Here is a 14,508-nt window from a genome sequence, read left to right as displayed (position 1 = left end):
CTGTTTTAAAGTCTTGTCTCAGGGGAGACATTTTACCAAGCAACTTTCTAAGCGTTCTCCAAGTTAACATTATGTTCAGCCCAACCGGCAGACCAAAGACTAGAACTGCTTCTGAGAAAAACAGGTGAGTCATTGTCGCCTGTTCCCATTGCTGTGGTAGGTATCTGTTGCCTCCTTGCCTACATTGTGCCACCGGAGCAAAAGAAGACAGATTTGTTAGGTCAGCCTGTGTGACTCATGGCTCTTACTTTTTAGGAAATGAAGGCATGATTTCATTTCACAGCCCCAGACAACGATGCATTACATGGATGTGAAAGATCGGGGGGCGGGGGATTCATCCCCGATCAAGAGACGTTAGACAGCACGAAGGTGAGGATGGACTCATCCCTGAGCATAGTAGGGATGGAAAAAAATGGAGACTATCCAGCTTTACGACGTTGGTGGAAGATTTGCTGATAAATCCGTCCATAAACGGGGTAGAGACGGCGTGAAGACGGGATGAACTGCAAATACAGTAAAGTGTGGAAAGGAATCGTGTCCAGTTAAAAGTTTGAGAGAATAATAAACTCTTGATAATTCATTCTAAAATTTAGCTGCTTCTTTTAGCTAACTCCCTCTTACCACGACACTCGCTGTGTTGAAGGGGCTCGCTGAGTTCTCGGTGTCCTACCCACCACCCCCTTGCATCTGGAAAGGTTGGGGGGCGGGCAGCGACGAGGGGAAAGGGACGCGTGGGTATTTCCCCACCCTGGCGAGCCAGGTCCTGAATCATCACTAGCTGGTGGCACTTGCCTTCAGCAAGTCACAACTTTCCCTAGAATAATACGGTCTTGTACTTAAAAGGAAGAGTGGTGGGAGACCCGGGAGGCGGGGAAGATGAATGAGGAGAGGGGCGTGGAGAGGCCCGTTCCCGCCCCAGATTCCCAAGAGCTGGAAGAATGAGGTGTCCCAGCCGCTGGCGCCCCAGCCGCGCCCCGGGAGGGAGGGGACGCAGCGGCGGGAGGGGCGGGGCGCCGCGCACCTGGGCGCGGAGGGCGTGGCTTCGGGGGCACTCCCTCCCCCACCCCTTTCTGGCCGCAGGGACTCGGCCCTTTCCGCCCTGCTTCGGCCCCGCTCGGCTCCCGCCCCCTCCGCCCCTCGCTCTCTCCCTCCCTCCGGCCAGGGACTGCCCCCGAGCTCCGGCGGGCGAGTTGGCGGTGGCAGGTCGTACGCGTTCCGAGCGCTGTGGCTCACCTGGACAACCCTCATCCCCGCCCCGCGCCCGGTCCCAGCTAAACTTCTCGGAGGTTAGTAAGGGGCTCCCCGGGTCGCCCGTGGGGGACTCGTGCACCGGTCCGCTTCTCCGCCTGTTCCAGCCGGCTAGGGGCTTCATGCCCCGTCCCGGAATGGAGGCGTCCGTGGCGCCGGGAGCTCGGGCCCGCGCGAGCCGAGAGGAGTCGCGGGGAGCTCGGCACACAGGTGGCAGCGGCGCGGGTGTCCCGGTGCGCGGTCGCGGACCCGGGTGGGACGGGGGAGGGTGGCGAGGGTGGGGCCCGCGGAGATCTCGGGGTGCACGGCGGAGCTGAACCGTACGAACTTAGTCGTCTGGGGGCTCGCGGGGACGCCGTGGGGGAGGCGATCGCTGTCGCGCTGCTGCCCCGGGACCTGACGCCGCGCCCCTCTACCCCGCGCCCCGTGTGCTTCCCCTACAGAGCCTCGGTCGGGCAGCGCGCGGTTCCCCTCGCATTCTTGCTCCCCGGGCAGGCGGCAGCGGCGGCGGCGGCGGCGGGAGTCGGGACGCGCGGCGAGAGGGGCGCCCCCGCCGGCCCCTCTGGGAACATGGCGACCGGCGGCTACCGGAGCGGCGGCAGCACCACGGACTTCCTGGAGGAGTGGAAGGCGAAGCGCGAGAAGATGCGCGCCAAGCAGAACCCCGCCGGCCCGGGTTCGGGCGCCGGCGAGCCGGCCGCTAAGTCCCCTGCGGGGCAGCTGTCCCCAACCCCGGCCGCCGGGACCTCCGAGCTCAACCACGGCCCCGCGGGTGCGGCCGCACCTGCTGCCCCCGGGCCCACCGCCCTGAACTGCGCTCTCGGGCCCTCCGCGCTGCCCCGCTCGGCTCCCGGCTCGCGGCGGCCGGAGGATGAATGCTCGACCTCCGCTGCAGCGGCGGGGGCGCCGGCGTCCCGGGGCGACGAGGAGGAGCCGGACGGAGCCCCGGAGAAGGGCCGTAGCTCGGGGCCCAGCGCCAGGAAAGGCAAGGGGCAGATCGAGAAGAGGAAGCTGCGGGAGAAGCGGCGCTCCACCGGCGTCGTTAACATCCCTGCCGCGGAGGTGAGCCGGGCGGGGCGGGGCGGGCCGGGCGGGTGCGGTGAGGTGCGGTGCGGGGCTCCGGGACGCCTCCGGTGGCTTCCACCAGGGAGCTCCCTCGGTCCGGGGCTCGGAGGTCCCTTCCACTCCCTTTCAGCCCTGATGGAGTTTTACTTTGGGCAAATGATTCCTGGGAGGTTCCTCCGACCCAGATTAGGACACGTGCTTTTTCCTCCCTCGGAACCGGGTTCCTACTTTAGAGTGATAGGTAGACAGTTGGTTTCCCAAGATTTGCCAGCCTAGACTTTTCCGTGTCGGGGTGATCAGTTAGGAAAACCGATTCGTGGAGGGGATGACGTATTCTGGTTTCCCACGTGTCCATCTCGGGCTATCAGGTTGTTTTATCTCCACTTCCCTAGCAGTGTTTACAAGGAAAGCACCTGTAAAGAGAGCGTAGTCTTAGCAATATCTAAGGCAGCGTTATCTCGCAGTAAACCCGAGATGAACGAGTCCAAATAAAAGTCTGCAGTGTAGCCTACCTTACCCCACCCCTTCACCCCCACCCAAGTAATATTTTGGACCGTAGGAATGCTGGAAACTCAGGGATTTCTTGGAGTATTTAATAATCGGGAAAACATTTGTGGGAGGTGTGGTCTTTTGTTTGGGGTATTTTTGGTATTTCACAAAAACATTTCTTCAGGCAGCAGGGGCATTCTGTTACAATACAGTATAAAAATTTTTTTTCTCCAAATGTATTATTGCACCTCCATCTACCTGAAAGGTAGCTGCTCCAGACCTTTTGGGGGAAGTGGTTTGACCACTGTGTTTCACCCGAGGAAGCCACATCTTACCCAGTGGCTTTTTAGTTTTTACTCTCCACCCACAACTTCTTTATTCTTGGCCGTGTTGCCCATTAAGGGACTGTTAAAATATTTACTAACTTTGGGCTGGGAATGTAGCTCAGCGGTACAGCGTTTGCTTAGCATACATTAAGGCCCAGTGTTTGATCTCTAGCACCACTTAAACAAAAGAAAACACAAAACCACCTTAAAAAGCCAGGCATCGTGGCTCATAGGTGTCATTCCAGCCTTGTGAGGCTGAGGCAGGAAGATGGGCCCTTTGAGACCAGTCAGGGTTATGTGTATGTGAGACTATCTCCCCCCAAGCCCTCACCAAATTACAGACTTTAATTGTGGTTTACATAATTTGTACTAAGGAGTGTATTAGAATTATAATTTTAAGTATTAATATGGTTTCCATACCTAGAAAATCAGAGTATGTCTCTGTAGGGTCTATTTTTGTATTTTTTGTGGCTGTTTTCAGAGATTTTTATCAGCCAGAACAACTGTCCTCTGTGGTTTACTACTTGTACAAGATATCTGTTCCTCATTAAAGTTGCTTTCAAAGGAATTCATAAGAATGGTAATCAAATTTCCAGGTTTCTTTTTTTTAAATGTAAAAATATGAAGTTTAAGGAGAATTGAAGACAAAGCTTTGGAAAGAACACATTCCACAGCTTTATTTTTAAAAGCAGTGGATGGTCCAAATAATAGAACTTGTCATATTTACTCTTTTTTTTTTTTTTTTTTTCATGGTTCATCTGACAGGGGTCTTATTTTGGGAACTATGTTGGCAGATGTTAAACTTCATTTTTTTGGTCTGGCTGCTTGTGCTAAAATTATTTTTTTAATTACTTAAAAAAAAACCAACAGGGACAATAAGTGGGTGTCTCTTATGAGAGCCTAAAAACATCCTTTCTGAGTGGGTCCTCCTCTCCGATTGAGGAGCACAGTGCCCAGAATGTGGATGACTCCCCACTGCAACTGAGTCGAATACTCTGGAATGTTTTTCGTTTGGGTGTTGGCAACTCCTAAATTTAATCTTCCTTAAAAACAAACAACCCAGGGTACCATTTTTTCTCCCCTGTCTGTGGAATTTGAACCTTTTTTTTTTTTTTTTTAATTGAATAGGGAATTGAGGATTGCTTTCTTTTAGTGGTAACCATGGCTCTGTTTCAAGCTGTAGGACCCAACAAAACAAAGTCATATTTTACCACAGTATCTAATTAGCAGGCATGCTTCTCCAGTGTCTCCTTCCCTTCGTTTTAGAATTTTAGAACAGTTGTTTTTTTTTTTTTTTAGATTGTTTTAACAGTTGCAGAATATATATTGCAGAATGTTGAAGCTGAACCCTTCTCATATCTTTTAGACTGTTGCTGTTTTAGAATTGCAAGTCATTTCTTCTAGTTTTGAATAGTGGAAGCCACTTGCTGAAGGGGTTCATGTGTAACTTAGTTTAGCACTCCTCATTTTGTAAGTTGTATTTTATAAACTTTTAGGTGCTACCAATCTGTCAATAGTGAAAGAAAGATGTCTTTTTGTTTACTGTTGAATGAGACTTCATTCATTCACACAACATTCCCAAAGAAGTTTATTCCAGATTATCGTGGAGATTCCATGTGATTGAGTTGAGGCCAACTGGGAATATATAGTGAAGCCAGTACCCTCCCTATCCCCAAAATGTACACATTAAATATCCCTGTGGTGTATTCATTCTGGCTTTCACCGACTCACTTTATTATTCTAGTGTGTATTTTTATTGCTGCAACAGCACCTGACTAGGGCCAAACATCCCACTATCAACCAGGAAATGGTTTAGAGAGGTGAAAAGCTAAAACTACCCAGCTGGGGATAAGATACAGGGCAGGTACTGTGGGGGTTGAATATAAAAGTCCAAATTTCCAGATAGCCTTAATGAGGCAAAGTCTAGTTTTCATTAATTAGTTCTTTGCTTTGTTTTAAATTCCCCTGACTTTTGGCGTTTTCTGCTTTTCTTGTGTGGTAGTAACTAGCTCTAGTTGGATAATGAGGACATGGCACACTACCTGCCACTAATGTTTGTGTTTTTCATATTCGACAAATGATCATTACATGCCTGTGTCCATTGCATTGTCTAAGAAACTAGGTGAAACAGGAATAAGGAATATAGATTTGGAGAGAGCAAGGCTGGAATCTAAGAAGAAGTGTAAGAACATAGCATGGACTTACCAGTGTGAACTCACAGGAATGCAGCCTGCTGCTGGTAACTTACTGGCATGCTGTATATTTAAAGGGAAAAGATGATTGAGCCAGGACCAAATGGGTGAGACTTTTTGGGTTGAGTCCTACTTACTTCCATGCCTGTGTGCCCATTGCATGTTCTCATGTACGATTGCCCACAAATGGCAGTAGTTGAAGTGTCAAAGTGCAGTGGTTCTTCCCTCTGGCAGCCTGTTGATATCATGTGCAGAACTTAAAATAAATGCTCCCCCTGCTGATTCTTGGCCCTCCCTGCCGTCCACTCCCACTCCCATGTGATTTAATGGGTTTGGGATGGAGCCCAGGCATTAATATTTTTATAAACTCCCCATGTAGTTCTCATGTGAGTCAGGGTTAAGAACCATTGGGTCACAGTCTGGGGATCCAGAAGTGGCTAGAACCCAGGCATTGTCCACAGGTACTCCCAAGTATAATAAGGAAACATAGGAAGAATGTTGAGTTAGCTTCGACCCTAAGCAGTTCACCTCGTCAGAGGAGGAGGTGGCATTGAGGACTTCTGCGACAGTTGTGTATCTGCTCTATTTGCAAAGCTACTGCCTTGTCACAGAAAATAGGATTGTTTCCTAGGTAATGAGTTAGCAACGAAGACTTGGTTTATGTTAAAAAGCCAACACATATTTAAACCTTCTACTTGGCCAGTGGTTGGCTAAAGTGCTTAAAAGTCATTGCGGCCCTGTTATGTAGCATCTCTATCCCCATTACCAGAGTAGACAGTAGAGGCTTAGAGTTTAAATGACTCAAGATTATATAGATATAAATGTGACAGTTACTGTATACTGACTAAAAAAGATTGCATAGAAGCGATAGAGCAGTATTTTAGTGGTATGTGTGTGTGGAAGAAAAAAAAAAGATTTTTAAAGAATTACCCTTACATTATTTAGCATATTTCCTTAGCTTTTTCCCTTCATGTTTTATTAAAGTTGTTTTTGATAATTAGGCATTCGAAAGAGGAAGCCTGTAAAGGTTTGGGATTGAATAGAAATTGAGACAAATTTGCGGGCTCAGTGATTGCTTTCTGAACCTCTCTAGTTTGCATCAGGCGGTTATTAACAGCAGGTTGCTAGCAAGATGAAAAAATAGGGAATTATTTTTGTTAGCAATTCGAAAATGTATACTTTAATACTACTTAAATGATAATGTTGCTACTGCATAATTTGAACTCCGGCCTTCAAAGGTGAGGCTGGAGGGTCATTTAATATAGACTTTCATGGGCATACCATTGAAGCAGCAGTTAATCAGCATATTTGCTGATTGGTGCATGGGGCATGTAAAATAAATCCAGGTAGATTAGGATGTGTGGTGTTTAGGACATAGCAATCCCTATGTTCTAAGAGACCTCAGTGTTTATACTACCTCCCCCCCCATTCACATGTCAGATGCTCCCCATCTCTGAGTCATTGACAGTCTCTCTCCTGATTCATCACACAGAAAGGTAGACAGTCTGGAACTGCATGGGAATACCAGAAGGCATTTCTTAATCTCCCTGGAGGGTTTAATAAGAATACTGATACAAAATGTTTTAAACTGTTGGTAAATAGTGAGTCCTGCCGTTTTCTCAGGTTCCTTTTTCCTCCTTTAAACACGGAGAGCTAGCTCCACACCCCATAAATGCATCCCTTTAAAAGTGTGCACTATGGGGCTGGGGGTCTGTTCTATTGTTCATCTCTGGAGTGCTTGTTAGGATGCATGAGCCTCTGGGTTTGACTCCCAGCGGAAAAGAAGTAAGAGTGAGTGGGCAGTTCTACTCTTTCATTGTGTGCCTAGGCTGTGCTCTGTGAGTGCTTTTATATTTTCACCTGGAGTTTTCTTTATGCTCTGGGACCTGTGGTTGGCTAGGTTTTAGTTCTCTGCTCAGTAAAGTGCAATGGCATTCAAACCGTGACAAGGTAATAACTTTTAAGTAATTTAATATCAATCTTTCCTATGCTTCACAGAAAAGAAATAATGATGGACTCCTTCGTTCTGCATTTTTTTTTTTTTAAACTTAGGCACCTGCCACCAACAGGTTATACTAGGATTTGGTGTAAATAGACTAAAATGTTTTACATTTGTCTAGATTTTTTTTATACCTCTCTCGGAGACCTGCAAAGCTTGGTTACATAACCACTTGAGAATATTGACCCATATGAGAAAACAATGGAGTTTTAGGTTGCTTGAAAGTAGCTATACCTTTAAAAATGTGGCTTGTGTGGGGGACAGACCACCTGTGTGACACTGTTATTTTCAGTGCAGATGTCCCAGATCCCACCTGGGTAGAGGCAGTTACCAGAGACTGTGTTTTGACATGTTCTCGAGGGATTCTCTGTGCTGTTAAGTTGGAGAAAAACTGACTTGAATAGCCTCTAGTTTACTGGTTCATGAAATGAAATTAATACTAGTTATCTGGCAGAATTGTTATGAGAATCTACTAAATTAAGGTAGGTAAGAGGCAAAGGCGGGAGGATGGTGGTTTGAGACCAGCCTGCCCTCTACAGAAAAGACCGATAGTTATGTAAACTACATTGGTAACTGCTTATTGTCTAGTGGACTTGATGGAAGGATGGTAATCATTTTTTTCTCTTAAAACTTTTTATAGATACTTAAACAGAGATAACTTGATCTACCTGGAAATTTATGCCATTTTAAATATTTATATAATACCATGTGTTTAATGCAAAATGCATTTGCTTTGCTTCTTTTCCTGCATTTGTCAACAGCCTAGACCATAGGAAAAATACTAATATTTATATGTAACTAGAACTTAAGCTGTCACTTGTGTATTTTATACGATTAAGGGAAAGCACACGATAGATTTATGGATACCTTTAATAACTGGCAGTTCAAACTCTTGGTTTTCCGGCCTTCTTATCAAAACTTGTATTTAGGTGCAGAATTGTTTTTCTTTGTTTCGTACTCTAGCCTGTTAGACTGTTGACTTGGTAAAGTAACAGTTGATTCTTTACATACTTGGAGAAGAGGGAACTTGTAGCTTGCTTTAGACAGTTGTAGAGCCATGACTAGTGTGGGATCAGTTTCAGTTATCTGTTCTTTAGCTTACCAAATACTGCTGGTACCATACACTGGAGATCTTTAAGAACACCCAATCTCTAAAAGTGGCAAAACTATATATTTCAAACATAGAATAGCTCCAAGTTCAGATCTTAGCATGTGCTTTGATGGTTTTAGAAATATCCAAATAGTCGTTCTGCCACTTCCCCACCCCCAGACAGCAGGGTCTCTGTGTAGCCCTAGATGGCCTGGAACTCTTCATGTAGACTGTGTTGGCCTTGAACCCACAGCGATCCTCTTGCCTGTGCCTCCAGAGTACTTGGATCATAGGCAAGCACTACAAGCCCAGTATTTCAATCAGCCTTGTTTTGGGTTGAATTTCAAGAAACAGGACCATTAAGTTTTGAAAGTCATTGTTTTGTTAGCTTTTGAATGGATGCGAAAGCTTATGCTTAGATGGGTTTGTTTTCAGATCTGTAATAAACACTAGGGGGTTAAGTGTATAGGATTACTGAAAATAGAATTGAGTTTGAAATAGAGTGAAAACCGATGTCTAATGTCTTACATAATGCAAAACTAAACTTATGGGCATGTAAACAAACTAGTACTTCTTTGGGAAATTGTTATATAATGTGTGGATTAATTTTTTTTATTACTTTCGGGAGTGGCAGAATATTTTAGTATTGAAAAAGAATGTAAATCTCTTGCAGTTTCAAAGAGTAGAATTAGCATTCAGAAGATGTGCTTGAGGATACGAATAAAAGACATCCTAAGATTTGTCCCTTTTGAGTGCACAGTTTGAGGGCTGGACAGAGATGACTGTGTGGTTAAGAATGCATACCTCCCTTTCAGAGTAGGGAGATAGTAGCTTTTGCATACATAAATGACTGACTGTGCCGTTCAGACCAGGGCCTTCCCCATGTTGGTACTTCACATTAACTCACAGAGTGGGTTTTTTCCATCATTGTACAAGACAAGGAATGTGAGCCTCAGAGAAGTTGCACCTTGGCCAAAGACTGTCCTGCCAGAGCTTTCTGGTCTTGAGATTTGTTTGGGTGCAGTGCTCACACATTGGTTGTCATTGTTGGAAGCACCTTGCATCTGTTCTAATGGAGGTAACTTTGATGTGTGGGGAATCTGGTGGGAAGCCGAGGAGAACTGATCCCAGCAACAGGGCAAGGAATCCAGCTGATTCTGTTTGTCTGTGTGAGTATTGCTGGCAGCACACTTCCTTCCTCTGTCCATACCTGTTTATACAACATCTCTCATTAGTTTCTGGAGAGGAAAAAGGGTACCTGTCCAATTCGAAATCCTTACTAAAGAGGATTCTTTGTTCAGGAACAGGTAAATCTCCCAAAGAGTGGCAAACTTTGTAAAACAGTAGACACATAGTACAAGAAAGAATTTCAAATTTCTGAGTTAGAAAGTAGCTTGGTTAGGAGGTGGTGACACACGCCTTTTAGCCTAGCACTCAGGAGGCAAGGGTAAGCAGATCTCTGAGTTTGAGGACAGCCAGGGCTATACAGGGAAATCCTGTCTCAAAAAAACAAAACAACAACAAAAGAAACAGAGACACAGAGAGAGACAGAGAGGAGAGAGATGGAGAAAGTCGCAGAGAGATGAACTCAGGGATAGAATCCAACACAACTTTAACTTTGTAATGAATAGGCTTGTGAATGGCCTGGAGGTGGGCAGAATGCAGGGCTCTGCTGATAAGTGGCCTGGATCAGGGCCAGTGAGATGGTGCAGAGGGTAGAGGGCCTACTGCCAAGTCTGGAACCTGAGGTTGCTCCCTAGGGCCACGTGACAGAAGGAGAGGCCCGACTCTTGCAACTCATCTTTTGACTTCCATGTGTACATTATGTAACTCTCCACTCCCCTGCCACACAAATAAGTGAATAAATAAAATAAATGTAATGCTTTTTTTTATTTTCAGAATATAATCTGGGTGTCAGTCACTTGGAAGTTTACAGCGTCCTATTGTTTCTTGAATTTGGACCTCCATGGACTGAGAAAGCCAGGTCTCTGTTGCATTCTTAGCTGCTTCCCATTAATCATCGCCATGGAGTCTTTTCCCACTTCTTGTGCAACTAGCTTCTCCTGGCCTTCCTTCCTCTCCTTTGTTTCCCTTTTGTGTTTTTGAAGAGCTCGGATGCTTTTCCAAATCATGCTTTTAGGAATGATATTGTGTCACGCGTGCAGGTGCATGGGGTATATATGTGAGGGTGCACAGGCGTGTGAGCGTGAGTGCCTGCACATTCCTGTGCTGAGACCAAAGCAGGATACTAGAAATTCTGCTCTGCTGTGCTCTGCCCCATTCCCTGAGACACACTCTCTCACTGATCCTGGAGCTCCCAGGTTTTTGGCTAGACTGGCTGGTGAGCAGGACCCCAAGATCTGCCTGTTCCTCCGTCACTGCACTGAGGTTCATGTGGCTATGCTGTTTGTTGTGTGGGTGCTGGTGATTTAAATTACAGCCCTCATGCTTATATACCAAGTACTCTTTTACCTTAATTTTTGAGATAGTTGCTCATTGAACCCAGAACTTGTCATTTTGGGGGCTAGACTCTGCCAGCTGGCAAGCTCTGGGTGTCTGCTTCTCTGCCCTTCCCCAGTGCTAGGATCACAGATATGCATCACCAAACCCTGTTTTTTGTTTTGTTTTAAACATTTTTTTAAAGATTTATTTATTTATTATGTATGCAGTGTTCTGCCTGCAGGTCAGAAGAGGGCACCAGATCTCATTATAGATGGTTGTGAGCCACCATGTGGTTGCTGGGAATTGAACTCAGGACCTCTGGAAGAGCAATCAGTGCTCTTAACCTCTGAGCCATCTCTCCAGCCCTTCTATGTTTGTTTATGTTTTTTTTTTTTTGTTGTTGTTGTTTTGGTTTTTCGAGACAAGGTTTCTCTGTGGCTTTGGAGGCTGTTATCCTGGAACTAGCTCTTGTAGACCAGGCTGGTCTTGAAGTCACAGAGATCCTCTGCCTCTGTCTCCCAAGTGCTGGGATTAAAGCCACCAATGCTCGGCTTTTAAAAACATTTTAAAATGATATTCTTATTTTATGGACACTGGTGTTTTGCCTGCATGTATATCTGTATGAGGGTATTGGGTCCCCTGAAACTGGAGTTACAGGTAGTTATGCCATGTGGGTGCTGGGAATCGAACCTGACTTCTCTGCAAGAGCAGCCAGTGCTCTTAACTGCTGAGCCATCTCTCCAGCCCCCAAACCAGGTTTTTAACTGGGTACCGTGGATCTGAACTCAGCTCCTCTTGTGGGCATAGCAAACAGTTCATCCACTGAGCCATCTCTCAAAGCCCCTTTATTGTCTTTTGACAACAGAAGTAATCAGGAAGGAGAGAGACAATGCCCAAAAGTTGTCTTATGACCACCACATGTCCTCTGAGTTATACACTCTCACACTAAAAAATAAAGTGTATTTAAAATATATTTGTGCATGATCAACTATAGATTAAAATTTACCAGTTTGATATACTTTCTTTTCATTTTATATATTGTGTTGTTTTGTGTATATATTTAATAACCTTCCTTTAAACTTGACACTGTATCACGAGTTTTTACTTTTTTTAACATTTAAAAATGTTGTAGACATACTTTATATGTATGAGTGTTTTGCCATCATATGTGTGCCTACGATGATCAGGAACATTAAAAGATTTATGTAGGCCAGGCAAGGTGTTGCACACCTTTAACACCAACACTCAGGAGGCAGAGGCAGGCAGATATCTGAGTTCAAGGCCAGCCTGGTCTACATAGTGAGTTCCAGGACAGCCAGGACTACATGTAAGACCCTGTCTCAACAAAACAAACCGAAAACAAAAGATAAAGGATGTATACAATCCTGTGGGAAATGTTAGGCCATATTGTTAATGCAGAAACATAAGCTAGGAGATCCTTGAGGTTTAGCTAGCACAGGAACTTTTGTGGTGGGAGCATGCAATTTGAGACATTTCTTTTCTTCTTTTTTTAATGTTTTATGTTTTATTACCAAACAAACCAGTTAGCTCATGTGCAACAGATAAGAGCAAATCAGACCCCCAATTTAAACATGACCAAGTCCCTGGAGGTTAAAAACATTATCTTTGTCTGGTGGGATCAATGATGGTGATTGAACCATCAGTCAGGCCATTGTGTGTGAATGCTTGCACACCCAGCTTCGTTCTCCTCCAGTGTCTTCTCGGAATTGTCCCTAATCCTGCTACCGGTTTTCATCCAAATCTCCTGGGGATAGCATGATTTTTGCATTTGTTTCCTGGCCAGCAATCGCTGGGTTCTGAAAGTCTCGAGAGAAGACACAGTGAGAAGCTCACTTGGGCACGTGATGCAGGATGGCCGAGGAAAGAAGAGGGAGACATTTTCTGAAGGACTCATGAGAAACAGTCAGATGAGGAAGAGTGTTTGAGGCCTGAGGAGTAGAATGGCCAGGTGAAATCAGAGATGCAGAAAGGTGAAAAAACGTAATGATTTAGGATTTTAGGCGTAAGGTATATGCCAGGCTGCAGGAGCACTTGACCAAGATGTGTCCTTTAGGTTGTGTGAGCTTAGCTGTTGGGTTTTGGTGACCAGAACGGATGGAGAAAGAAAGAAGAGAGGGGATTGTTTCAGAGGTGGTGGTCATACTCCGCTTGGGGGCCACTGTGTGAAACCATTAGCACACTGTAGTTGAATGCAGTTTATTGACATGGTCTCGGTCTTGTGTCTTTAGCTGTTTGCTAATGTCCTCGATTGGATGGAGTACATAGGAAAGATTAAATTATCTTGAGTTATTATCTTTGATAATTTCAAAGACAACCATTTAAATCGAAAACCACTCACACTACAGGTGGATTATAGAAAATTATTTTGATCATGGATGAGCTCAGGTGTTTGTAATTTAGAATGAGCAAGTCGTATTTACAGTAGCTGATCCTGTGTGTCTCTTCGACCTGCCCCTGTCCTGTGTGCCTCATGGGTCTGCCACTGTCCTGTGTGCCTCCTGGGCCTGCCCCCTGTCCTGTGTGCAAACACACATTCAGTCATTAATCTCGAGACTGATTTCAGGGAGAATGCTGCTGTCCTTTGCACAGTGGTAACAGCAAGACCCAGAAAAGTGAAGCCATTCTGAATTTCTGATCTCAGAAGTTCATTGAGGACTATGGTCTGTCTTCTCTGGTACTTTTTCTAGAGTCTAGCCACACAACATGATGACTGTCACTCTTTATAATCACACCTGACACCCTCTTATTACTCATATTTTCAGGGTTTGATGGTATTTTTTATCACCTGATGTTGGTTATTTATTTATTTATTTATTTATTTATTTATTTATTTTTTATCCTCTTTCCATGCTGGGAATGTTTTTAAGGCCTTACAGAGGTGGGGCATGTGCTCTGTAGCCAAGCTCCAACCCAGGGCTCCAGGTTTTAGAAGTTAATGTTATCCATTTCTGAGGCACTTGTCTGAAAATCCAGAATACTAATATATAGTATTTTGCTTGCTCTTAGCTCTTATTTTCAGTACTCACAGAACAGAATGATTTAGTTGTTTATCTTTATACTAATATGTCTTTACAGATGAGCCAGAGAATAGTCTCAGTTTTTGTCTCTAGTTATGAGAGAGAAATAGTTCCTATTATTAACAGGGAATTTAATTCAAGAGTTGTTGACTATGTACCAGAAAATATGTACCTTTCTGACACACAAACCAGTAGCTGGAGGACACAGTTTCAGCTTTTAGCAGTGCAAACCATGGTTAAAGGTTCTGCGTGTTTACTGGGGACCAAGTTAAAGTGTAGTAAACATTTAGAGGCTTGTTCAGAGGCCTGTGGGCTGAAATGCAGATCTCTGAGAAGAGGGCACTGTTCGGCTTGTCAGGGAGGGACCCACACTTGGATCCAATGGTCAGTGCCTCCAGTTGTCAGCTGCTGGGGTCCCTGAGGGACAGGGGCGCAGGAAGGCTGATCTCTGATATACCTGAAGTAGTGCTGCCAGGGTAAATAAAAGTTCAGGTGATGGGAACAGGGGGCAGGCAGGACATGCCAGCAAGTGGAGGCAAAGGCCTACCTTTCCCCTTCTAGGTCTGCGTTGATGGAGCTCCACAGAAATAGGATTAAATTGGCTTATGTAGCACTGGCC

General features: G+C 45.3%; 1 protein-coding gene across 1 annotated transcript in view; it reads left to right on the top strand.

Annotated features, from left to right (window-relative positions):
• The first annotated feature begins 1,124 nt into the window (after positions 1-1,124).
• Pawr (pro-apoptotic WT1 regulator) overlaps positions 1,125-14,508 on the top strand; it is a 78,352-nt gene continuing 64,968 nt past the window's right edge. The window contains exons 1-2 of the mRNA XM_027392457.2: positions 1,125-1,286; positions 1,692-2,310. Of these exons, the coding sequence (XP_027248258.1) occupies positions 1,819-2,310 (492 nt within the window). The 5' untranslated portion in view covers positions 1,125-1,286; positions 1,692-1,818. The remainder of the gene's footprint in view (positions 1,287-1,691; positions 2,311-14,508) is intronic.

Source organism: Cricetulus griseus, assembly GCF_003668045.3.
Source record: "Cricetulus griseus strain 17A/GY chromosome 1 unlocalized genomic scaffold, alternate assembly CriGri-PICRH-1.0 chr1_0, whole genome shotgun sequence".
In the NCBI taxonomy this organism is placed as follows: Eukaryota; Metazoa; Chordata; class Mammalia; order Rodentia; family Cricetidae; genus Cricetulus; species Cricetulus griseus.
This window is presented reverse-complemented; position numbering and strand designations above follow the sequence as displayed.